Here is a 25,408-nt window from a genome sequence, read left to right as displayed (position 1 = left end):
TATGTTGTCTTTATGTGATTTTTGGAGCTTCAAAGTTCTGGCCACCATTCACTTGTATTGAGTGGCCAACAGAGCTGAGATATTTTTCTATAAATCTTCGTTTGTGTTCAGCAAAAGAAAGAAAATCATACACATGGATGGCATGATGGTAAGTAAATTATTAATTTTCATAAACAAGATGCTGTTATCCAGAGACTTACCAAAAGTGCTTTAGATTAACATACTGTACGTGACTGTTGTGCTCAAATCTCAGCATATTGCAGATTATAAGCATGCAATTCAGAAAGTTCTAATGCACAAGCATATACAAATAAACATGCCAACACAAGATCATTTTAACATATTTTTTTTAATGAATGCAATTATCATAATTTAATAATATATATTTTATTTATATAAATAAATGTATCAGTTATTTGTCTTTTATTTTACTGTAATGTTTTTATAATAATTGAATACAGTTATTTGGTAACATTTTACAATAAGGTTCCATTTGTTAACATTAGTTAATGCATTAGATATCATGAATAAACAATTACAAATATAATTTTTACAAAATGTTTTAAGTTAATGTTAGTTAATCAAATTAAATAGTTCATTGTTAGGGTTAGGTCATGTTAGTTCATAGTTCATTAACTAATGTTAACAAATACTAAATTAGATTTTTAAAACTGGATTAGTATATGTTGAAATTAACTTTACCTGAGATTGAGAAATGCTTAATGAGTATTGTTCATTGTAAGATCATGTTAACTCATGCTGTTAGCAAAAGAAAGTTGTTTATAAATGAAGCCTTACTGTAAAGCATTGTTTAATCAAATAATTTAAAATATAAGCAATGGGGGCCTCGTCCCCTGACACTGAAGTGGTGGTGGTAGTGAAATACTTCTATTTATTAGCCTCTAAACCGCAGAAATCCTAGAATAGCTATTTCCTCAAAGCCATAGACCTTGTTGTTTTCCAGTATTACTAAGAACATTAATGCATTTGTGCTGTATTTCTGTTCTGCATCTTTCGACCAATAAACACTCAAGATCAAACCCAGAGTTACTGTATAATTACTTTAGTGCTTCTAAGAAAAACATACAAGTATTTGTTAAGTTTACGAAAGCTAATTTTGTGTCGTTCACAATGGGAGGAATATTTTATTTTGGCGTTTACTTTCAGTCGGAGCGTTTCATTGGATACACTCGACCACTTCCGGTTTGTAAATCGCTCGGGCAGTGAAAATCTTAAAACTCAGATTAAACTATTCGTCATTCAACTTAATTATAATTCTATTAGTAGCATTCATATTTATTCATCTAAACGTTATTGATTGGAAAAGGTGTGAGATTGAGTCGGGGGGCGCTGACTATGGTGTAAACGGGGTAGTTTATTGACTCTTTGACAGCGGCAGGTAAGTGTTCAATAGACCACAGTCGCGTTAAGTGACAGTTGTTAAATTTATTCTGAATATAAACACGTTTTAACGGTTACATTTCAATATTAAGAAGACGTTGTTCTCCATTATGGCCTAAAAAAAGCACAGCATGATTTTAATTTAAATTGTAGCTGCCAATGTTCATGTTAGCACAATAGCAGTTCAAACCAAACCGGTAATTCAAGATGATAAAAGTTTGGATTGTTTTATGTCATATTATCTACATTAAACATTCCATTTGAAGCATGTACATTATAGGAATTGTTAATATGCCCTTAAAAGAAATACATTGATGGTATTAGGTGGTAACACCATGGTGTTTTGATTTATAACATTCAGTAGTACTGCATAATATTCATATTCATGTACTATCATATTTAAACAATTATCCAGGGTGCTGCGAAGACTACCAATAGTACTCTCCCCATAAACTATGGTATTACCACTGTACCATGACCAAACAACATGGTATTACAATACTATGTCCAAAACGTGACATTTCCTTGTTTACAAAAATGTAATTCCATGGCACCTGTAAATTGTAGCAGTGTTTGTCATAAAGTAAAATGGCATTTATATGCTTAACATTTGTTGAGCTAAACGATAGGCAATTATAATATTTCACTATCTAATTGTTATTTACCAGGGTGAAGCTACTGTCCATTAGACCTAATGAAACATTTTGTCCATGATCCTTATGTTTCAGTCCAGATGTTAAGGCTTATTATCTTTAAATAAATTCCAATTGAGATTGAGGATATTAGTGTAATATCAGCATAACTATATTTTGATTATAGGTGAGCTGATTATGACAGCTCACCTATATTATGTTTTTTTCCTAGTTATTATTTCAAGCTCTTGCTTTAAATCACATGTTTTGTTTGTGTTCAAGACACCATGAACCCTTTGTAATATCTCTAAAAACATTTGAGGATCAGGTTGATAATTCTTGACTTTTACAAATGTTGATTAATTACAATGAATTAAAATCATAATGTTAAAATGTTATGATTGTAATTTAAATTTAAACATGACAGCATGCTTCAAAATTACACCATGTCAAATGGTGCATGCATTACTACAATATTACTACATCACTACTACACATGCATTACAGGATATTCCTATCCTGAAATAACAATCACCTTTCTAAAAACATCATGTCTATTTTATTGTACAAAAGAAAGTTACAGATAGATTATAGATAGATAGACAGACAAACATAAAATTTTTTTATATATAATTGAACAAAAAATAATGAGTTATTGCATAAAATCTAAGTGATGCATTTTAAGCATATAGTAACATGCAAATAGTATCATATCAATGTATTACTTTATGATACTTACATTGCAGGCCATTAAATAATCATGATGTATAGAGTCATTTAGTGCATTACATTTTACTTTTACTAAAGAGATTTTAATGTTGGAGGGACAATGAAACAGTTCACTAAACTTTAGCATTGGTTGAAGTTAATAAAGAATTAGTTTGAGATCAAGCAGTAATAGGCAGACCTTTAATCTAGTACTTTAATGACTTTGTATGCCATTATTGTCTTCAATTATGTTTTTCACAGGTGTGTGTGAGTGTGTATGTTGGTCTGCTGGTATGTTGACATTAGCCAGAAAGCTGAAGAGGGAGGAAGGGGTGAGGGCCGGTCGGGCCCCTGCAGGATCTAACGATGCCTCTCATAGAGTGTCTGTCAGAGACCGGCTTCTCATCAAAGGTATGAGTGACTCATCAAAGGCTCCGTCTGTCCATCTGATGAGCTCATGAAAGTAGAGGACAGAAATAAAGGGTTGTCTGAATAATAAGAGGATCCAAAGCTAGAAATTTAGGGTATCTGTCTGTCTGTCTGTCTTATCTCTCCATCCATCCATCCATCTGGACTTTTTAATCTAACAGGGCTGGTTTGAAAGGCTAGAATATGTCTGAATCTAGAGATCATGACGAGTCGTGTTGTGTGATGCCTGTGCTCTGCAGGGAGGTTTTGGAGTCGGTCTAGGGTGCCTTGTGATGCAGGCCAGATCAGGAGAGCAGCAGAACTCTATTTATAACAGAACGGGAGGAGGAGTCTTGAGTGCTAACAGAGCAGCTCCCATCTACTGTCAAACACTCTGGCTATTTTTTGTGTCAGTGAGGCTATTAGATCCACTGCAACTGAACATTTAGAAATGGTAGCGTTAGAATGCAGGTAGCCATATATAGTTAGATATAGCTGGTAAATATGTTTCATTGACCATAGTTACAATAATATATTGAACAAATCCAGGAAATTATTCCATTCAATAACAATAAAGTAAATTAGCTTAAGTCTGAAAGATTGGACATATATACACTACCGGTCAAAAGTTTTGGAACATTTGACTGAAATGTTTCTCATTATTTTAAAAATCTTTTGATCTGAAGGCGTATGCTTAAATGTTTGAAATTAGTTTTGTAGACAAAAATATAATTGTGCCACCATATTAATTTATTTTATTATAAAACTAAAATTTTATATAAAAAAAAGTTTTTGAAATTGATGACTTGGACCAAATAATAAAGAAAAGCAGCCAATAAGTGCCCAACATAGATGGGAACTCCTTCAATACTGTTTAAAAAGCATCCCAGGGTGATACCTCAAGAAGTTGTTTGAGAAAATGTCAAGAGTACATGTCTGCAAATTCTAGGTGAAGGGTGAATACTTTGAAGATGCTAAAATTTTGTTTAGCCACAACATAATTCCCATTGTACCATTTATGTTATTCCATAGTTTTGATGACTATACTATTATTCTAAAATGTGAAGAAAAAAAATATAATAAAGAATAAGTGTTTCAAAACTTTTGACCGGTAGTGTGTGTGTATATATATATATATATATATATATATATATATATATATATATATATATATATATATACAGGTGCATCTCAATAAATTAGAATGTCATGGAAAAGTTCATTTATTTCAGTAATTCAACTCAAATTGTGAAACTCATGTATTAAATAAATTCAATGCACACAGACTGAAGTAGTTTAAGTCTTTGGTTCTTTTAATTGTGATGAGTTTGGCTCACATTTAACAAAAACCCACCAATTCACTATCTCAAAAAATTAGAATACATCATAAGACCAATAAAAAAAAACATTTTTAGTGAATTGTTGGCCTTCTGGAAAGTATGTTAATTTACTGTATATGTACTCAATACTTGGTAGGGGCTCCTTTTGCTTTAATTACTGCCTCAATTCGGCGTGGCATGGAGGTGATCAGTTTGTGGCACTGCTGAGGTGGTATGGAAGCCCAGGTTTTTTTGACAGTGGCCTTTAGCTCATCTGCATTTTTTGGTCTCTTGTTTCTCATTTTCCTCTTGACAATACCCCATAGATTTTCTATGGGGTTCAGGTCTGGTGAGTTTGCTGGCCAGTCAAGCACACCAACACCATGGTCATTTAACCAACTTTTGGTGCTTTTGGCAGTGTGGGCAGGTGCCAAATCCTGCTGGAAAATGAAATCAGCATCTTTCAGCAGAAGGAAGCATGAAGTGCTCCAAAATTTCTTGGTAAACGAGTGCAGTGACTTTGGTTTTCAAAAAACACAATGGACCAACACCAGCAGATGACATTGCACCCCAAATCGTCACAGACTGTGGAAACTTAACACTGGACTTCAAGCAGCTTGGGCTATGAGCTTCTCCACCCTTCCTCCAGACTCTAGGACCTTGGTTTCCAAATGAAATACAAAACTTGCTCTCATCCGAAAAGAGGACTTTGGACCACTGGGCAACAGTCCAGTTCTTCTACTCCTTAGCCCAGGTAAGACGCCTCTGACGTTGTGTGTGGTTCAGGAGTGGCTTAACAAGAGGAATACGACAACTGTAGCCAAATTCCTTGACACGTCTGTGTGTGGTGGCTCTTGATGCCTTGACCCCAGCCTCAGTCCATTCCTTGTGAAGTTCACCCAAATTCTTGAATCGATTTTGCTTGACAATCCTCATAAGGCTGCAGTTCTCTCGGTTGGTTGTGCATCTTTTTCTTCCACACTTTTTCCTTCCACTCAACTTTCTGTTAACATGCTTGGATACAGCACTCTGTGAACAGCCAGCTTCTTTGGCAATGAATGTTTGTGGCTTACCCTCCTTGTGAAGGGTGTCAGTGATTGTCTTCTGGACAACTGTCAGATCAGCAGTCTTCCCCATGATTGTGTAGCCTAGTGAACCAAACTGAGAGACCATTTTGAAGGCTCAGGAAACCTTTGCAGGTGTTTTGAGTTGATTAGCTGATTGGCATGTCACCATATTCTAATTTTTTGAGATAGTGAATTGGTGGGTTTTTGTTAAATGTGAGCCAAAATCATCACAATTAAAAGAACCAAAGACTTAAACTACTTCAGTCTGTGTGCATTGAATTTATTTAATACACGAGTTTCACAATTTGAGTTGAATTACTGAAATAAATGAACTTTTCCACGACATTCTAATTTATTGAGATGCACCTGTATATATATATATATATATATATATATATATATATATACACACACACACACACACACACACACACACACACACACACACACACACACACACACTGGTGGCCAAAAGTTTCAAATAATGTACAGGTTTTGTTCTTATTGAAAGAAATTGGTACTTTTATTCAACAAAGTGGCATTCAACTGATCACAATATATAGTCAGGGCATTAATATCTGAAAAATTACAAATACAATTTGTAATACAGTTCTCATCACAAAATCCTCCACGTACAGCAATGACAGCTGTGAGATGTCTATTTCTCATACTAGAGACTCTGATGTACTTATCCTCTTGTTTATTTGTACATCTGGACCTTCCACATCTCTTTCTGTCCTTGTAAGAGCCAGTTGACCTTTGTCTGACTGTAGTGTACACCTTTGTATGAAATCTTCAGTTTTATGGCAATTTCAAGCATTGTATAGCCTTCATTCCTCAAAACAATGATTGACTGACGAGTTTCTACAGAAGGCTGTTTCTTTTTTGCCATTTTTGACCTAATATTGACCTTAAGACATGCCAGTCTATTGCACACTGTGGCATCTCAAAAACAAACACAAGACAAAGTTAATCTTCATTTAACGAACTAATTAGCTTTCAACTGTGTTTGATATAATGCCAAGTGATTTTCTAGTACCAAATTAGCAATTTAGCATGATTACTCAAGGATAAGGTGTTGGAGTGATGGCTGCTGGAAATGGGACCAGTCTAGATTTGATCAAAAATGACTTATCAAATAGTCTTGGTGCTGTTTTTTTTACATCAGTAATGTCCTGACTATACTTTGTGATCAGCTGAATGCCAATTTGGTGAATTAAATTATCAATTTCTTTCTGAAACCGCTAAATCTGTACATTATTCCAAACTTTTGGCAGCCAGTGTATATATACAGTTGAAGTCAGAAGTTTACATAAACTTAGGTTGAAGTAATTTTTCCAATAATTGTTTACAGACAGATTGTTTCACTTTTAATTGACTATATGACAATTCCAGTGGGTCAGAAGTTTACATACACTAAGTTAGCTGTGCCTTTAAGCAGCTTGGAAAATTCCAGAAAATGATGTCAAGTTAGGCAATTAGCCGATTCGGCTAATTGGAGTCAATTGGAGGTTTACCTGTGGATGTATTTTAAGGCCTACCTTCAATCTCAGTGCCTCTTTGCTTGACATCATGGGAATATCAAAAGAAGTCAGCCAAGAAAAAAAAATTGTGGACCTCCACAAGTCTGGTTCATCCTTGGGAGCAATTTCCAAATGTCTGAATGTACCACATTCATCTGTACAAACAATAGTACGCAAGTATAAACACCATGGGACCACGCAGCCATCATACTGCTCAGACAGGAGACACATTCTGTCTCCTAGAGATGAACATATTTGGTGTGAAAAGTGCAAATCAATCCCAGAACAACAGCAAAGGACCATGTGAAGATGCTAGAGGAAACAGGTAGACAAGTATGTATATCCACAGTAAAATGAGTCCTATATCGACATAACCTGAAAGGCTGCTCAGCAAGGAAGAAACCACTGCTCCAAAACCGCCATAAAAAAGCCAGACTACACTTTGCAGGTGCACATGGTGACAGATCTTACATTTTGGAGAAATATCCTCTGGTTTGATGAAACAAATATTAAACTGTTTGGCCATAATGGCCATTGTTATATGTGGAGGAAAAAGGTGAGGCTTGCAGGCCGAAGAACACCATCGTGAAGCATGGGGGTGGCAGCATCATGTTGTGAGGGTGCTTTGCTGCAGGAGGTACTGATGCACTTCACAAAATAGATGGCATCATGAGGAAGGAAAATTATATGGATATATTGAAGCAACATCTCAAGACATCAGCCAGGAACTTAAAGCTCAGTCGCAAATGGGTCTTCTAAATGGACAGTGACCCCAAGCATACCTCCAAAGCTTTGGCAAAATGGCTTAAGGACAACAAAGTCAAGGTATTGGAGTGGCCATCACAAAGCCCTGACCTTAATCCGATAGCAAATTTGTGGGCAGAACTGAAAAAGTGTGTGCAAGCAAGGGGGCCTACAAACCTGACTCAGTAACACAGTACAGTAACAGTTCTGTCAGGAATGGGCCAAAATTCCAGCAACTTATTGTGAGAAGCTTGTGGAAGGCTACCCAAAATGTTTGACCCAAGTTAAACAATTTAAAGGCAATTCTACCAAATGCTAACCAAGTGTATGTAAACTTTTGACCCACTGGGAATGTGATGAAAGAAATAAAAGCTGAAATAAATCATTCTCTCTACTATTACTCTGACATTTCACATTCTTAAAATAAAGTAGTGATCCTAACTGACCTAAGACAGGAAATGTTTTCGACGACTAAATGTCATTAATTGTGAAAAACTGAGTTTAAATGTATTTGGCTAAGGTGTATGTAAACTTCTGTCTTCAACTGTACATAAATATACCATAAATATAGTATACACACTAACCCATCAGTGCTGAGTAGTCATGTTTTGATTTGTGGTTGCAGAGGTTGCAGAACTTGAGGTCAGTCTTCCAAGTGAGTATCTCTTTATTTTTACATAGGTTAGTTCACCCCAAAAATGAAATTCTGTCATCATTTATTCACCCTTATGACTTCCGTCGAACACAAAAGGAGATGTTAGGCTGAATGTTTGCCTTGGTCACCATTCACTTTCAGTGTATGGAAAAAAGATGCAATAAAAGTGAATGGTGACTGACATTCTGCCTTACATCTCCTTTTGTGTCTCATGGAAAAAGAAAGTCATGGATTTGGAATAACATGAAGGTGAGTAAATGATGACAGAATTTTAATTTTTGGGTCAACGATCGCTTTAAACACTCAGGATTGACTTTGTTCTATCTGTCATACATATTTTACCATAAAATTTTGTCAAATTATATATATATAAAAAAACATGCCTCTGTACTTTCCTTTTTGTAAATCTTGAAAACAATCTTGTTTTCTAAATGCCAGTTTGCCAAACCTTGTAGTGATTTTAAACTACTATCCTAAAAAACTATTCTTTCTGCAGATACTTGTAAAGTTACGTTTGCTGATGAAAACAAACTCTATCACTTCCAGTTGTCTATTTCTCCAGGTAATTCCAACATCTGTTAAAAAGTTGAAATTATAAAACATTGACACTTGCATGTAAATTGTGCTGAACAAAATACAAATTTACATATAACTTGATTCATCGTCACGAAGAGCACAGATATTTTCGTTAGTATTTTGCATTGTTTTGTTGCCACGCTTTTGGTGTGAATAAGCCTTTATCCGTCTTTCTTACCACTCTTTCATAAAGATCATTATTTTGTAAGTCTAATGTAACATTTTATTTCTACAAAAATCTTTTCAGATGAAGGTTATTACCTGAGTGGAAAGTTCCAGTTTGAAATAGAAGTTCCTGAAGCTTATAATATGGTGGTAAGTACCCGCGACACATCAGGAAGTAATGAGGCAATGCCACACTGACTCACTCGCACTACAACAATGATTTTATTAGTCCATTTGTGAGCAAGGATGTTAAATGGATGTTTATGGGCATTACTGATGCTCTGCTGTCTGATTTTAATGAAATAGCTGCCTGAGAGTTTTCACTCAAATAAACATGCACAACCAGACTAAATTCTGACATTAGAGGATCTACAATAGTTCCTTCAAGCCTGTGTAGAGTTCCTGACAGAGGCCTGGCCCTGGCATCCAACTCTACCAAAACCATAAATTATTACTAAGACAAAAGGCAGAAGGCAGTTATCCCCAGTGGTCATATACAAGCCTAGCTGCATTGTAATGACTAGAAGCAGAGTCCTTATTGTAAATTCTGAAGATTATTTGGATTGTCCTTGCCTAAGACACAAATCAAGACCGTAAATGAGCTTAGGCTTGCAACTCAAATATTGTTTTTGGATAACAATCCATATACTGGTTCCTACAGCCTCCCAAAGTCAAGTGCTTGACTAGAATATGGCACCCAAACATAGCAGAAACTGGCGAGATCTGTCTGAGGTTGGTATTGCATATTTGTTATTTATTCTTGATAGCTTTATTTTGTTAGATTTATGCAGATATCTGTTATTATGGCAAAAAAAATAAAATCACAAATCTCTCGCTCTCTCCATAGTTTATTGCGAGAGCATTCAATTGATGGGACTGGCTGGGCACCAACACGCACACTAAAGGTAATTCCTTATGTTAAAACACACTTTGGGATAATCATGACGGTGCTTGCATGACATCTTTCTTTCTTTCTTTCACAACCACCTATCATTTATCATTGTTGCCAGTTTAACATAATTTTTTTTCTGCCTTGAAAGTAATACAGGAAATGCAATTATATTAACAATTTATTTGTTAGTTATTACTACTAAAACATTTCAGAAGTATACAGCATAATATTATTGTTTAATATTATTTGTTTGTTTTTTCCAACCTGATCTCAAAGAATGAACGTTACTATAACAAAATTTTTGCTAAATGAGTTTTACATGCCACGTTCTACATTTCACAGCAGTTTCCTGGTGAAATTAACTCTAGAGGTGCTACAACAACTGTGCGTTTTATTCAGTTTTACACAAATCACGCACTGTTACTCACACACTGTTATGATATTATATCGAAACACTTTTACTTGAAAGCATAGTTGAAAAACAATATGTTTTAATGCTTTTTTACAGACCCACTTACATTTACACACTTGATTAGCTTCTGCTTTAGCTCACCTGATAGAGTATAGGACTTTGAACTCGGAAGTCTACAGTTCGAGCTCAGCCAAACACGCAAGCTGACACGTGAGACGAAAGTGTCAGAAGCGACACGAAATGACGTGGCTGCTTCAGAAAATGTGCTTTTCATTTCGCATTTTGTTTTTGGACACTATTGGGTTGGTTAAGGGTAAGGATGTCTGTTTTGTTTACCTCATTTGCTTTTACAACACTATTGGTTAGGTTAAGGTTAAAGTTTTAGGTTAGGGAGATACGTTTTACTCAAACCTCCATCTAATATTCACCTTAACCTCGTCTGATTATGACACCATTTCACTGGCTTTTGTGTGTCCACTGGACATATCACTAGAAACTTCAGAGGAATTTGTAATGAAGCTTGTTTTTCAAAAATCTTGACATGGTCATGTAAAGTTCATGAGATCAGGCTTTTCTCTTTGTCTTTATTTCTGGTGGAAAATCTGTATTTGTAACCATTTTTTTATGTCTTTAGGATGTAGTTTGGGGATTGAATTCACTCTTCACTGTAAGTGCTAAAGCAGTCTTCATAAAGATCTTAGACAACCAATATTTATTTGTTTTTATAAAGGTTCAATCTTTAAATTGGCATCTCTGAATGTGAAAGCCGTTTGACGCAAGTTTGTTTGTCTCACAGGATCTTCTGAACTTCGATGACCCGCTAAATATAGATGCAGCAGAGCATCATTTGCGGGACAAGGTAAAGAACGGCCACATCTTGATATTTTTCAGCCTTTTGGTGATATTCATTGTATAACTTGATAAACTGACTTTGTGTTTTTAAGATGTGTTAAGTTTTTTTTTTCCTTCTTTCAAATAGAGGAACCATAATTTTGCCTAAAATAACATTGTTACCAAGTAAATTCAATTTGTTTAGTGTTAGAACTAAAACTCCGTACAAATCCAGTGATAATCAAGGCATGTTTCCACATGGTTTTTCACTTAATGAACACAAAGTAGAAGATATTTAATATTTTTTTCTAACAAATATTAATACCTCAATACATATAAATGTATAAATAAATGGAGAAACATTTTAAAGCATTAAAAATGCCACATGGACACTTCCATGAACATTCTGAGAGCTGATACAAAACATTTTATAAATTAGTGTTTTAAACTGGTATACTGAAATGGACAAGTTGAAAGAACTGTTTCACGAAAAATTGTGGCTGCTCCGAAGCTAAATTTGTGTGCCAACTGATCTACAGCATCTGCAGATACCGATTGTTTGGTGGTTCTGCTTTTTTAGGCTACCTTGTTTAAAATCATTGGTAATTACACAATTGAAAGAACTTTAAATGATAACTTTCCTCTCCATGTCTCTTCATGGCTTCCATGTTTCAGAGTAACTGGTCTCAGTGAAATTCTACCAGTGCAAAGCTTACAAATAGACCTTTATCACACTTCCGTGTTCGCACAGCGGAAGCTTCGACTTTGTAGCGTAAAACAACTTCCACTGCAGTCTGTTTCAATGGCAGTGCCCATAGAACAAGTTATTATGGTCTATTTTATGTACAATTCATGTCAAATACTACACCTAAACAGACCTACCTCACCTAGGGCTGGGTGAAAGGATGATGTTATCGATGAAATGCTGTTAGTCACAAAGACACAAGCTTGAAGAAACACAATTTATTAGATTTTTAAGAACTGACAAAAGAAAAGCCGTAAATGCTTTTGTCTGATTTGCTGTTTGTTCAGAGGTGTGCAGCACGAGCCTGTCATGTGGAACACATGCATGTTGGCTCGTGGAACAAGCATATGAAAAGAGTTATCACTTTTTTTTTCTCTGTTTCATTCGTCTAAAAATTGTTTGCAAGAATAATGCCTGGTTCACACATCCTTCCTGAGCAAGGCGTGAGAGCCGCATTTTCGTTTCGGCGCCCACATTAACAGATGACACCATTTACACTGCAAGCGTGAGTCGTGAGGTGATGCGTCCCAGATGCGGCAGTGAGTGGATAGTTTTGCCGTTGAGCCAATTTTTTAATGATAGAAAACACACAAGCAAATCAAAATTATTCAAACCAAACCTATAGTACACTACAATTTATATGTCTGCATGTAAGTAAACTCAATACAGTGACTTAATCAAGGAAAGAATTAATAAACTGACGGACCTTTTGCCGTTCTGTGTGTGTGTATATATATGTATATATATGTGTGAACAGTTTAGACACAACAGTAACCAATCACAACCAAGTGTGCTGATAAAGATGAAGTGCACGTGACTGCCCGCTATTGTCCTTGAAGCAGCAATAACCTCAGCATATGACCTTATTAAAGAAAAACATTGGCGTAGAACCCCATATATAACTTTTATTTTCCGAGCAGAGGCGCGGCTGTTCCTCGCGGAAGAGACGCGGCCAATGTGAACGTCCAACGCGACCGCCCCTCTCATGCGCTGCTCGTGCCTCGCTCATGCCATGCTCACGGTGGATGTGTGAACCCGGCGTAATGTCATCTATGAGAATGCTGCAAATTATCTTCGATCATCTCAGGAGGTGCTGTGAATTTAGTTTGCTTTATTTCCATGGACCTGTTTGAGGTTCACATGCATTGTGAATGCAGCTCCACAGGTTCAGTAATATACTTTATATTAAAGAAACAAATATGAAATTGAGTAAATCATAAAATAATACAAGACACGTTCACTTTGAACCTAAAATTGAGTTCTATTTTCCTTTCTTTAGGCAGCATTAACTGTATTACCAAGACGCAATACAAACACAAATTCGATAAGAACACACATTTGGCAGCATTATTTTGGGAACATAAGGGAATTTGTTAGGCTTTATTATTATGATTATTATTATCTTTACATTTATAATTGTCTTTAGTTCATAATTTATTGGCTATTAGTAATTTTCCACCTGTTGTCGCTTGCGTGATGGCAAATGGGGCCATTGGATACAGTAAATGTTTGAATTTGGGGAGGTGGTTAAATAAGATTTTTTGATCACTTTGTTATTTTAATTGCTTTTTTTTTTCTTTTAATTTACAGTGCAATTTGAATTTAGAAATGTCTTATGTTTTTCGTGTTTCATTAAATTAATTTAATTTTTAAAGCAAAATCAATAATGCAAAAATATTCACGGACCCTCGGCAGGGGGGGTTGACGCTATAATCGTATATCGCAAAAATGTTTTAGGCAATTATCGACAACAAAATATTTACAAATCGCCCAACCCTAACCTCACCTTCCAGTCATTACTCAAGGATGACGAAACAAAGAAAAACAGTGTCATGTTATTTTATGCATTTTTATGCATTTTATGATTTTAAAGGAAAGCATGTATGCGAGTAGTCCTATTACAGAAAATAACTGGTTTAATCGACGTAAATGTGAAGTTATATCCTCACGGTTTGAGCGTGATTATTGGGGAAGCGTTCACTCTGAATGCAATGTAAATAAATAAAAAATAGAGATAAAAATGTCACTGTGTCTACAACTGTATTATATTTAAAAAACAAATGGGAGATTAACATGCAGCAGTAGTGAAAACAATGACATTAAAAGACTTAAACACAGTCTCTTTGGAGCACATTAATCCTCTGTCAGTAACCTGAACAGCGCGCCTCATGCACCGGGAAAACTTTACCCTGATAATCGCTCCCTCAGATACTATTAAGTCAAAGAAACAATTTAAACAGTTGATGTTTACTGCCAAGTGCGTCTAAGTTAGTTTCATTTATTTTATTAAAAACTGCCAATCCAATCGTCCATAGACAGATCTATGGGCAGAAGTTTGATTGCGCTTCTATTCAGAGCCGAATATGACAACACGGGGACTGTGATAAAGGCCTATTGCCTCTCTGCTGTCATTATCACTAGTGGTCGACCGATACGGGTTTTTCAGTGGCCGATGCCAATCCCAGTATCTAGAGAGCAGGATGGCAAATCTATTGGTAGATTTTGGAACTTATACAAGGGAAAGTTAACACTTATGTTAATCAGCCAAGCAAACACGGTTATCGCCTGATGTCGATGATCGCAAAATTGCCAAAGATCGGCCGATTAATCAGTCTAATTTCAAACAAAAGACATTTTCCTTCACACGGCATGAGTTGTAGGCTAATTTTCTGATGCGTTTTTCTGCACTGTTTTGACAGGAAATAATTGGCCCTGATCATCGGCTGTTTTTAAACAATCGGCTTATGTCCAGTAGAGCAGAAAATTGTTTTTTATGGCCAATACCCATATTTGACTGAGACATTGGTGCATCTCTAACAAAAATGAATGACATCACATCTCTATTTTTGTTACTGAAATTTAAATCAAATGCTATAATGTGTCTTTTTAAGCACTCTCATACTAAGGATCAAAGCATGATATGTGTTCAATTACATCTACAACAGAATTATATAGAATATAATATTGTAAATGCTTGAAATATCAGCCAGCCATATATGTAATGCATTTGCAGGTAGCATGTTTATTCAAACCCATCCAATCCCTCAATGTTTGCTGTTTTAGGAAGACTTCAGGAGCAAAGTTCAGGACTTCATCAAAAACTATGCAAGATGATGTATCTGTTTGCCTTGCAAGCAACTCTCACATGCATGTGACTTTGCAGATGCACACCGACCCTGTGCATCCTGACTGCAACAGAGACAAATTCTCAAACTTTTGAAACATACTTGGGGAGCGAGGAAACGTATGCGTAATGAATATTGCAGCAAGTCCCTGATCAAGATTTGAGAGGGGATTGTGGGCTTTTCCACAGCTGTAGTTCTTGCAGGTTCTTCTCAATCAAGTTTGCTTTTACCCCCTCCCCCACAAAAAAGAAAGAAAGATATGAAGAAAAAAAAAGAACAAAGAGGGTGATTATGACAATGAGGATGTATAACCTCTCTGATATCACATCCAATGCTAGTGCCTCTGTGTCTTTGCCACATATAACTGGACATGTTCTAAGCCAACTGCTGCAGTCCACTTCTTTTTTAAACTTAACCTATGGAGATTCATTCTTTCCTAAGTGATGTCACAGAGACCCCAAAGTTCATTAGCTTGCTCACGCTGGGGGAAGAGCCCAACACCAGTCGTTCCACCAATCAGAAGAATCTCAAACTACGCATAGCACTGATGTCACGCAGAATATGATGGCTTAAGTTCTTCATCAGTGGATTTCTGAGCAAATTTTGGAAAGCCATTTCTCGTAACTCAGCACCTACCCTTATGTAAAATCACTGCAGTTATCAGACTACTCGGCATTACATGTGTACGCACGCAAATATTAGAGTACCTATGGGTGCCTATGATTGAGTTTTGAAATGGTTTCAATTAAGAGTCAGTTACGGGTGAATCTCATGAAAATATGGCCAGGCCATTTTTCAAACCAAAAGAAAAAAGGATAATTGAGATTTTTGCCATTATTTTTCCAAATGTTCATTACTGTAATCCATCCAGACTTTTTACTTAGTTTTGCAATTTCATTTTTCTTAATGCTGCTTCTCATTATATTCTCGTTACCATAAATACAGTATTTTTTTTTACTTAGTTACAGGAAGAAGAAAAAATACAATATCTAAGCGAGTACACAAAATACTACCATGATGCATACAATTTAAATAATATATCATTATTTTTTTGCATTACAGTAATTAGAATTATGAAGAGGGAGAAATGTGCTTAATTGTCATGAAAATAATGTCTCGATGCAAAAAAATCTTAAAGGTCCAAAAAATAGGTTTCATTTTTCTTAAGCAAAGTATAAGGTATTTCTTTTGAATTTGGAATGAAATAAGACCTGGACATGCTCTTGACTGGTTTTGTGAGATTCACCCTTGCTCTCGTATGCATTTTTGTCAGTATATACACATTCGTCTTTACCGGTGTGTGCATGTACACATGTGAGAATACTTGTATGCTAGTATTGTGTTTGTGTGTGAGCGAGCGAGCGACCGTGTGTGTGTGTGTGTGTGTGTGTGTGTGTGTGTGAGTGAGAGAGAGACTGGGAAATGAATACATGTCTGATTTTGGTAGCATGCACTGGGCTACTGAAACGCTCAGCTATAAAAGCTTGTTAAATTAGTGAGGATTTACTTTATTTAATTTGTTTGTTTTTTTCTTCTTAGAGGTGTATATCCATTTGTAAAGTATATTAAAGAGGAATTCTACCACTAAGTAATGTTTTGGACAAATTTTTTTGTGTGCTAGACCATTCTGATAGGTTGTGTCTGAAAACCTAGAGTGCTACCTACATTTTTGTCATTCAGTGTCCCCAATAAGTAGTTAGACACTTAGGGAATATTCAGGGTTCAATACAAGTTAAGGAATATTCCGGGTTCAATACAAGTTGAGCTCAATCAACAGCATTTGTGGCATAATGTTGATTACCACAAAAATGTATTTGGACTAATCTTTCTTTTTCTTAAAAAAAAAAAGAGGGTTATAGTGACGCGCTTACAGTGGAAGTGAATGGGGCCAATACTCAAATGTTTAAATACTGTTTCAAAAGTATTACCACAAGGTATAAACAGTATGTGTGTTAACATGATTTTGGTGTGATAAAATTGTTTACTAACCTTTTCTGTGTAAAGTTTTACAATTTACAACTTAGATTGTAAATTGTAGGCGTAAACCCTAAAATGACTGTGAAAGCAATGATTTAAACAACTTTACAGTTCAAATAATACACAAGTTTTAACAGAAGAATTAATGTAAGTGCTTTTATAAATTTATAATCTTCACATTTCTGCCTTTTAAACCCTCCAAACATTGGCCCCATTCACTTCCATTGTAAGTGCCTCACTGCAAGCTTGATTTTAGCTGTTTTTGAAAGAAAAGAAAGGACGAGTCGGAAGTCATTTTTGTGGTAATCAACATTATGCCACAAATGCTGTGGATTGAGCTTAATTTGTATTGAACCCGGAATATTCCTTAAGACACACTATTAGCCCCATTCACACATCCAACCTGGTAAATTACAGGGAAATCATTGGGTTGCCTTTACTGGTAAATGTACTACATGTGCTGTTCACACATACCATCAGTATGGAAATGTATGGGTAATGATACAACTTCTCATTAAGTGAAACTGCCAGAGCAAAATTTACCAATATTTTCATAAAGGTTGTGTTCACACATGACCTCAAACTGAAAAATGCAGTACATTTACTGGAAAAGGCTGTATGTGTGAAAGCGGCTAATGTATGAAGGTAAACCAAGTGGTATTTTGTTTGAAAGAAATATAGCACAATATATCAAAATGAAGATAACATTTATTTGTGGACACTCTCTGGTCGTCAAATGTTAGCTGAGCATGACCATAGTTGTGATGAACTACACCTGTGGTAACTTGTGGGGAACTGACTTCATAAAACAAAAAGAAAAAAGTGACGGTAGAACTGGAAAAAGGGGGCGGAAGCCCTTTTAACATATTCCCAACGGGGTGTTTAAATTTCGCCCTCTTTTGGAGTTGGTCCAATCCCTTTCTGACGTAACTCCGCCCCCTCATGGAGTTATCCCGCCCTCTTTGGAGTTTCCGCTACCGTTTGGAGAACTCCGGGCTACGTACGTGGAGTTCACTAGGTTTTGACATGTCTTTCTTTCACGTTTTCATATCAACACTAGATAGCGCTATTGTTTCAAAAATAGTTTTGCATATTTATTCTTGCTTCTTAAATGTTTTAAAATGACAACTGTACAGAGTTAGAGTGCAAACACCGAGCAAGGAATAAGATGGAATAATTTTGTTACATTGTTAGGCTCTCTCTCTCTCTCTCTCTCTCTCTCTCTCTCTCTCTCTCTCTATAACTTTTTGTTTAGCGAAAACATGAAGATATGCAAAACAGATACAAATGAGACAAATGACAGGACAGTGTATTTTCAGATATGTCAAGTTAACATACGTCATGTCGTACACAATAATTATTTCTTATTTTAACATTTTATTGCTTATTACTTAAGCAAGAGTATTAACCGTCACACGCTCGGAGTTTTTTTTTTTTTTTTTTTTTTTTTAGGATTATGACTAACATTCACGTATAATAACAGATATATGTTTGGGGGCGTGGTTTACCTTAATTAATTCACTTTTATGTCCAATCACCGTTAAAGTGGGAGGTGTTCAACAGATCAAGGCACTTGCCCGGGCACGGAGACCGTAACTCGGTCCGGAATTGATCGCAGAGTGATGACAGTTTCAACGCAGACCAAATTAGACGAGAAATAACTCACTTTCACCTCTGTCGTTTTGTGAACTGGACCAATTTTACTTGCAGAAATAAACCAAGGCGCAATTCCAGACCATGCGCCCTGTTTAAACAGTTGCGCAAAGACGGACAGGTCATTTGACAGCTCGCCAACGGGACATTGGAGTGGACATGTGAAGAAATGGATATGCATCCTCTTCATCTGATCAAGATGCGATCTGAAATCGTCATCTTCCTCATCCTCACTGCTGTGGTTGTTCCCCAGTGCGCCTCGCAGTCAGGTGAGTGTCCAAGTCCCATGCGTAAAAGTGCTTATCCATCCGTCACATCACATTTACTGGATCAATGTGTGTTCTAGTGATGCATTCACTTTACATAACTGAACATATCCCAATGTATTCAGCATTATTCGAGTCGCAGTGAACGTCTATTCTCACTCAGGTTGAGCAAATACTCGTGCAACAAACTCCAAGTGCCCAAATGGCATCCATGCTTTTACCCATTAAGAACCTACGCAATTCATTCTGCTGCTTTTGTGTACTGTATGGTTACTACTGAATCTTTATAATTCTAAATATATCACAGCAGTCATCATATATGTGTCCTTAGGGAAGACTGATCATGATTGACAAAATCATTGATCCAAGTGCAAGTGTTTAACCATTGCGAATTTGGAACATTATTGCATACCTAACTGCGAACATGTTTAAGTCTTTATCTAATTACACGGTCTAGTATCTTTACTGTTATTTTAAGCGTGAATGAGCAGAGTGAGTTGTGTTCTTTCCCTCTCCACACGATGGTGGCAGTCAACCGAGAAACAGCAGGACAGTCGAAGCTCTGAGCCTCGCGTTTTTACGCATCTGTCCTCATGGTGGATAATGACTACGGAATCGCTCTGTTCCTTCAAGAATTAACGCATAATTTATTCATCTAATTATTTTTCATGCGTAGTTCGAGTCTGGTTGGGTTATTCAAAGTTATCTTTGCTTAAAAAAAAAGTATAGGGCTACGACCACAGGAAAATTACCCAAAAGTAATAACTATTATTAATAGTAAATATCAATATCAAAACTGGCCGACTATAGTGATAAAAACTATAATAATAATAATAATAATAATTATTATTATTATTATTGTTGTTATTATTTGGTTCTATTTTGAAACTTCTCCCCCAAGTATTTAAATTATCCATACTTACAGGTATTTTATACATTATAACACTATTTTATTCTTAATGAATGTCTCATATTTGCTCTCTCCATAAAAACATCTGACAACCTTCACTTGTGCCTTGCGAGAGTTTACCAATGTCAGATTTAATAAAAGGTTAGCCTATATCTAGGAACCTTGCTGTCACAGATGCTTCCATACAGCATAAGTCCCCAGCCATTCAAAGGGCGCTCATAAACTCTTTCAAAGGAAGTTTGAACTGCTAGATTAATAATTTAATAATAAACAAATGAGAGAGTCCATTGGCGGTCTCCTCTCAAGGTTACTGCACTTCCAAAATATACACGTGGAATATTTATGAGCTAATTTGAAAGCTTGTTCCAAACAATCTGAGTTGTGCAGACTCTATTGTGCATAAAATACCTTTTTCTTAAACACTGGCATCGTTGTTGCTTGAGCTAATTTCACAAAGTTACAGATGTAAGATTGCAGATTTGTTCTGCGTTAATTTTTCATTGTTTTGCAAGCTTATGTTTAAGGAAAATTATATTTTATAACTTGTCCTTTAAATGCTTCTCATTTATTCATCGGCTCACACCTCGGTTGAGAGCCATATGGTACTGCTTTTGACCTGAGCTTCCATCTGACATTTAAGTTTGATAGAAAAATGACTGCTGGTCGACCTGAGAATATGATCAAATTATTAATCATCTTCAACCCAAAATTAAGTTTGGTAGGAGAGTTCATGTGAGCTGGGGGAGTGAGAATATTTCCTGTTAATTAATCTCGTCACTGCTCTGATGTCTAGACGTGCACTATTCAGTGAACAAGTTACATGCTATCGAAGTACTTGCTACGATGTTTCATTGGTGATACACACTTTCTATCTTCAACCAAAGCATTTTCTTTAGAGGTAATGCAGTAATTGTTCACACATCTGGTAGTTTGATTATAGGTGTCAAGATGTTGTTTACACTGCAACTCTTGCTTTCGGGATGATTCAATTTTAAACATGCATAAAACTCAAAATATTGGCATGAAATGGGACAAATACAGTATACAGTATGTTGAGATATATGAAACAATGTTCCGGGTTCAAGTTAAACTTTATCGGCAGAATGTCGATTGGCACAGATAAAAACTTTGACTCCTTCCTCAGTTTGTAAAAACAAGCAAAAACACACAATTAAAGTCTATGGGGCAAGACATCGTGGAGGCTTTAAAAGGTGCTTGTGAAGTTTGTATTGCTTTTATTAATTTGTCCTCTCAAAAATGTTGTTTTATGAGCTTTAAAGCTTTTTTGGATTTTTCTCTTTGTAAATAGTCCCTTCTTGTTAGCTAAGTAGTGATTTTATCATTGTAGTCTCATGTTAACACATATAAGGTTTAAATCTTGTGTTGTGGTGATACTTGCTAAATCGTGTTTTTTAATGTTTTTTCCGCTTCAAGTCATTGCCCCATCAACATCCATTGTAAGTGCATTTCAGTAAACACAATGTTTGTTTGTTTTTAAAGCCCAGGGATGAGTCAAAAGTATTTTTTTTAAAAATTTGAATTGAACCTAGTACATTCCTTCAGAACTTCTTTTTCTTCTTTTTCATGAAGAACAAGAAGATTGAACTTGACCTTGTTGTGTTCTCCATTTTTGTAGACAACATTCACCTCTCTTTTCATCGGCGTTTGAATGTGGTGCCATTTTGGCCCTCGGCCCATGTGTCCAAAGAGTTAGGAAACTTATTTTTCTATTCAGCTGAGCTCATGCTGTGCTCAGTCTCTCAGTCAAAGCAAATGTTTGACTGCTATTTTAAAAACCATTAATCTCCCTGGCACTTAAGAAAGAATGACATCTTTGACTTCCTGAATCTCGGGTGCGAAGTAAACCAATAAAGCTTGCTGTAATCCACAGACTCACCTTTTTTTTTTTTTTTTTTTAAGGGAAGGCAGAAAGGCAAAGAAAGCAGAGCGGATTTTCTTTTCAGTGGATGTAGGGTTTGTTTCTCTACCACTTGTAATTCCTCTCAGAAAACAAATGCTTGGGCCTCTTTCTGTAGGACAGGGTTGCCAATACCCCACCACTCCTCCCCTCTTGGAATCTTTCAGGCTTGCTTTCACCCTCCCTCTGCTTTCACCATCTTCTCCCAGCCACCTGGCAGCGTGCCCTCACAATCAGCTGTAATTCCAGTCCTCTGCTCATCCTGTGTGCAATGTAGTCACGCATTTCTTATTGAGATTTAGCTGCAAGCGCATGATTGTTGGGTATACAGGTGTTTAAGCACAATAAGCAGGTTTATCATTGTCTTGCCGAGCATCGGAAATCAGACAACCTGTTGAGAATTTCTAAATATAGATAACGTATGCCGCATTGCCCTTGTGGTGTAATGGCACTGAAGTAATGGAAGTTCTTCAATGGAATTATTTAGCTGAGTTAAAAAATGCTTCATATTTAACGCACTACTAATCCGTAAAATGAAACTCTACTTTAAATGATTGTGTTTAGAAGAAAATGTGAGTGGTGCTTGCACGTACAAAACTTGCTGCCATGATGCTAGGGTGTTGTGGGTGGTTGCTCGGGCATTGCTATGTGGTTGCTAAGGTATTATGAATGTTGCTATGGCGTTGCTATCTGGCTTCTTGTAGCCCCCGAGACAAAAGAGGGATGATATATGTATGTGACCTCTTTTGTAAATGTACATTTATGGATATGTATTTATTTTTGTCTGTTTTTCCATCAGGCAATCGTAAGTCTGATCGATTAAAAATGTAATAGAGTGTACGATTGGAGATATTTATGTCCATGGTTACCAGGACCTTGCTGTGTGGTTGCTAGGGTGTTTTGAATGGTTGCTAGGGCATTGCTAGTTGGTTACTGGGTCATTGATGTAGTGCTTATTATTTGTCCGGATCTATTAATTTGTTCAAAAATACAGTACATTAAAAATGCATTTAGCATAAAACAAACATTTGAATACTCTACTATGATGAACATGCTTTCAATATCTGAGTTCAAAGTCATTTTGATTTAATGGATTTTTCTGGGGCTTAAAGGAAAAGTTAACCCCACATTGAAAATTCTCTCAACATTTACTCATCCTCATGTCATCCCAGATGTGTATGACTTTCTTTCTTCTGCTGATCACAAACTTAGATTTTTTGAAGAATATGTGAGCTCTGTCCATCCATGCAATGCAAGTGAAAGGTGACCAAAACTTTGAAGCTCATAAAAGCATTTAAAGGCAGCATAAAAGGATTCCATTCGACTCTAGTGGTTTAATCCACATCTTCAGATGTGATATGATAGGTTTAGGTGAGAAACTGATCAATATTTAAGTCCTTTTACACTATCAATCTCCACTTTCACTTTCATTCTTTTTCTTTTGTTTTTGGTGATTTAAATTATTCGTGCATTTTGCCATCTACTGGGCAATGAGGAGAATTTATAGTAAATAAGGACTTAAATATTTATCTGTTTCTCACCTACATCTATCATCGCTTCTAAAGATATGAATGTATTCACTGGAGTCATATGGATTACTTTTATGCGCCTTTATATGCTTTATTTTCAGCTTCAGAATTTTGGTACCCATTCACTTGCATTGTATGGACCTGCAGAGCTGAGATATTCTTCTAAAAATCTTTTTCTGTGTTCAGCAGAACAGAGAAAGTCATACACATCTGGGATGGCATGAGGGTGAGTAAATCATGAGAGAATTTTCATTTTTGGGTGAACCTTTAAAGTAAAAAAGGGGTGTAACCATCTGGAGACAGTAAAAAAAAGCTGACATTCTTGAAAAAGAAATGCTGGCATTAGTAGTTTGGAAAACAAAATCTTCAATTATTTTTATTATTTTGTTTTTAATGTTTGATTAATGTTATTAATGTTATTATTAAAATGTTATTAATATTTGAACAAATTTTGTCCACCAAATCAAAGTCAGAACATGCAGGTAGCCATTTTGATGTCAATTAACAAGAAAACAAAACAGAGAAAATCCTGTTGTAACTTTGTGTACATTTTTTTTTTTTTTTTTTTTTTTGAAAATATCTAATATTTTGACATTTTTATGAAAAGGCACATTTTGTTCAAGTGTCAAGTGGAGTAACCCTAAAAAAACCTCTTCAAATATTTGTGACTCAAAAATGTATTACATTTGCAAAACATTTTTTTTTTTTTTATCTATTTTACATTTATGATTGAGTAGACACTGAATTTTTTGTTGTTGTTGAGTATATAGTAGAAAAGATTAACTACTTTCTACACTGAATAGGTTAGTTTAAACGTAAACTTTAAAATATTAAGTAAATTATACATTGGTACATCTCTGATTTAATACGTTTGCATCAACCTTCAAGGTCTCTCCGCTCTGGTGATCAGCTGTGTCTGTTGGTTCCCCGTTCTCGCCTTAAAACTCAAGGTGATAGAGCTTTTGCAGTGGCAGCCCCTAGACTTTGGAACGAGCTTCCATTGGCCATGAAATCATCTCCGTATATAGTGTCTTTCCAGGGGGCCTTAAAAACGTATTTATTTTCCCTAGCTTTTAATTAATTGCATTATAAATTGTACTATGTCAATTTCTCTTATCCTGTCTTTGTCGGTTTTAAATGCTTGTTGTATTCTTAAGCTGTATGTATGTGATTGTTGTTTTTTTTTTTTGTAACTCCATGTACAGCACTTTGGTACCCAGTGTGGTTTTTGAAAGTGCTCTATAAATAAAACTGAGTTGAGTTGAGTTGAGTTACGTTTGGTAAATTCTTTTTTTGTGAAGTCTGAAGTTAATTTTCTATTCAAAATTACCCGTTATTGTTTTGGGCACCAAGTGTTGAGGTCTGCGTGCGCAGCTCCATGCTGTGATCCCATCGCCAGTAATGCAAGATGATGTTGTCTAATAGACTACATAGTATGCATTAAGCTTCCCAGTGGAAGGCTTCCTTATGTCATGTGGTACATGAATAAGTGTGTGTTAATAATGAAATTCAAAATGTGGAATGTTCCAGTAAAATGGTCATTTTAATTTAAGTTTATTTTTACAGTATACATTAGATTTGTAAGTAACATTTACTGAAATGTTTAAGTTACATTTACTTGCTCACTTCAATCAATATCATGTCATGAAATTAAGTAGATTTTTATTGTATACCATTAAAATTACTTAGAAAAACTGTGTGCAAAAACTTGAGTGATAAAAAAGTAAATTTTGCTGGTCATTTTTTCAGTGTACACATGCATGCATTCAAGGTGCAAGGAAATTATTTTAATACCTGTTACTTGCTGGTTACACCACTTGACATTTGTAAAGCCAGTAAATCTTTTTTGTTTGTTTTTTTGAAAATGCTTTTTAAATGTTTTCAAAAATGTATGAAACCAACATGGACACAAATATACATTTCAAAGAATTTGATACTATGTGTGTTTTAAA

General features: G+C 35.7%; 2 protein-coding genes across 2 annotated transcripts in view; both read left to right on the top strand.

Annotated features, from left to right (window-relative positions):
• The first annotated feature begins 1,193 nt into the window (after positions 1-1,193).
• Positions 1,194-16,785, top strand: LOC127445123 (NEDD8-conjugating enzyme UBE2F-like). The gene is made up of 10 exons (XM_051704932.1): positions 1,194-1,399; positions 3,003-3,152; positions 8,428-8,457; positions 8,954-9,019; positions 9,281-9,348; positions 9,860-9,930; positions 10,046-10,103; positions 11,137-11,169; positions 11,299-11,361; positions 15,142-16,785. Exons 2-10 carry the CDS (start codon positions 3,035-3,037, stop codon positions 15,190-15,192), a joined length of 558 nt encoding a protein of 185 aa, XP_051560892.1. The 5' UTR covers positions 1,194-1,399; positions 3,003-3,034; the 3' UTR covers positions 15,193-16,785.
• A 1,961-nt stretch (positions 16,786-18,746) lies between these two features.
• The window catches only part of LOC127445109 (receptor tyrosine-protein kinase erbB-4-like), a 342,336-nt gene continuing 335,674 nt past the window's right edge, over positions 18,747-25,408 (top strand). Inside the window, exon 1 of the mRNA XM_051704908.1 lies at positions 18,747-19,102. Within this exon, the coding sequence (XP_051560868.1) occupies positions 19,003-19,102 (100 nt within the window). The 5' untranslated portion in view covers positions 18,747-19,002. The remainder of the gene's footprint in view (positions 19,103-25,408) is intronic.

This window comes from Myxocyprinus asiaticus, chromosome 8 (assembly GCF_019703515.2).
Source record: "Myxocyprinus asiaticus isolate MX2 ecotype Aquarium Trade chromosome 8, UBuf_Myxa_2, whole genome shotgun sequence".
Taxonomy (NCBI): Eukaryota; Metazoa; Chordata; class Actinopteri; order Cypriniformes; family Catostomidae; genus Myxocyprinus; species Myxocyprinus asiaticus.
Note: the sequence above shows the minus strand (reverse complement) of the source record. Positions and strands in the feature narration are given on the sequence as shown.

Bases quoted from the DNA above. Each gene is read 5' to 3' on its own strand.
- LOC127445123 (XM_051704932.1), top strand. From the start codon at position 3,035: ATGTTGACATTAGCCAGAAAGCTGAAGAGGGAGGAAGGGGTGAGGGCC. The intron at 8,458-8,953 runs GTGAGTATCTCT...TTCTTTCTGCAG, and splicing joins ACTTGAGGTCAGTCTTCCAA to ATACTTGTAAAGTTACGTTT. The intron at 10,104-11,136 runs GTAATTCCTTAT...TTATGTCTTTAG, and splicing joins CACCAACACGCACACTAAAG to GATGTAGTTTGGGGATTGAA.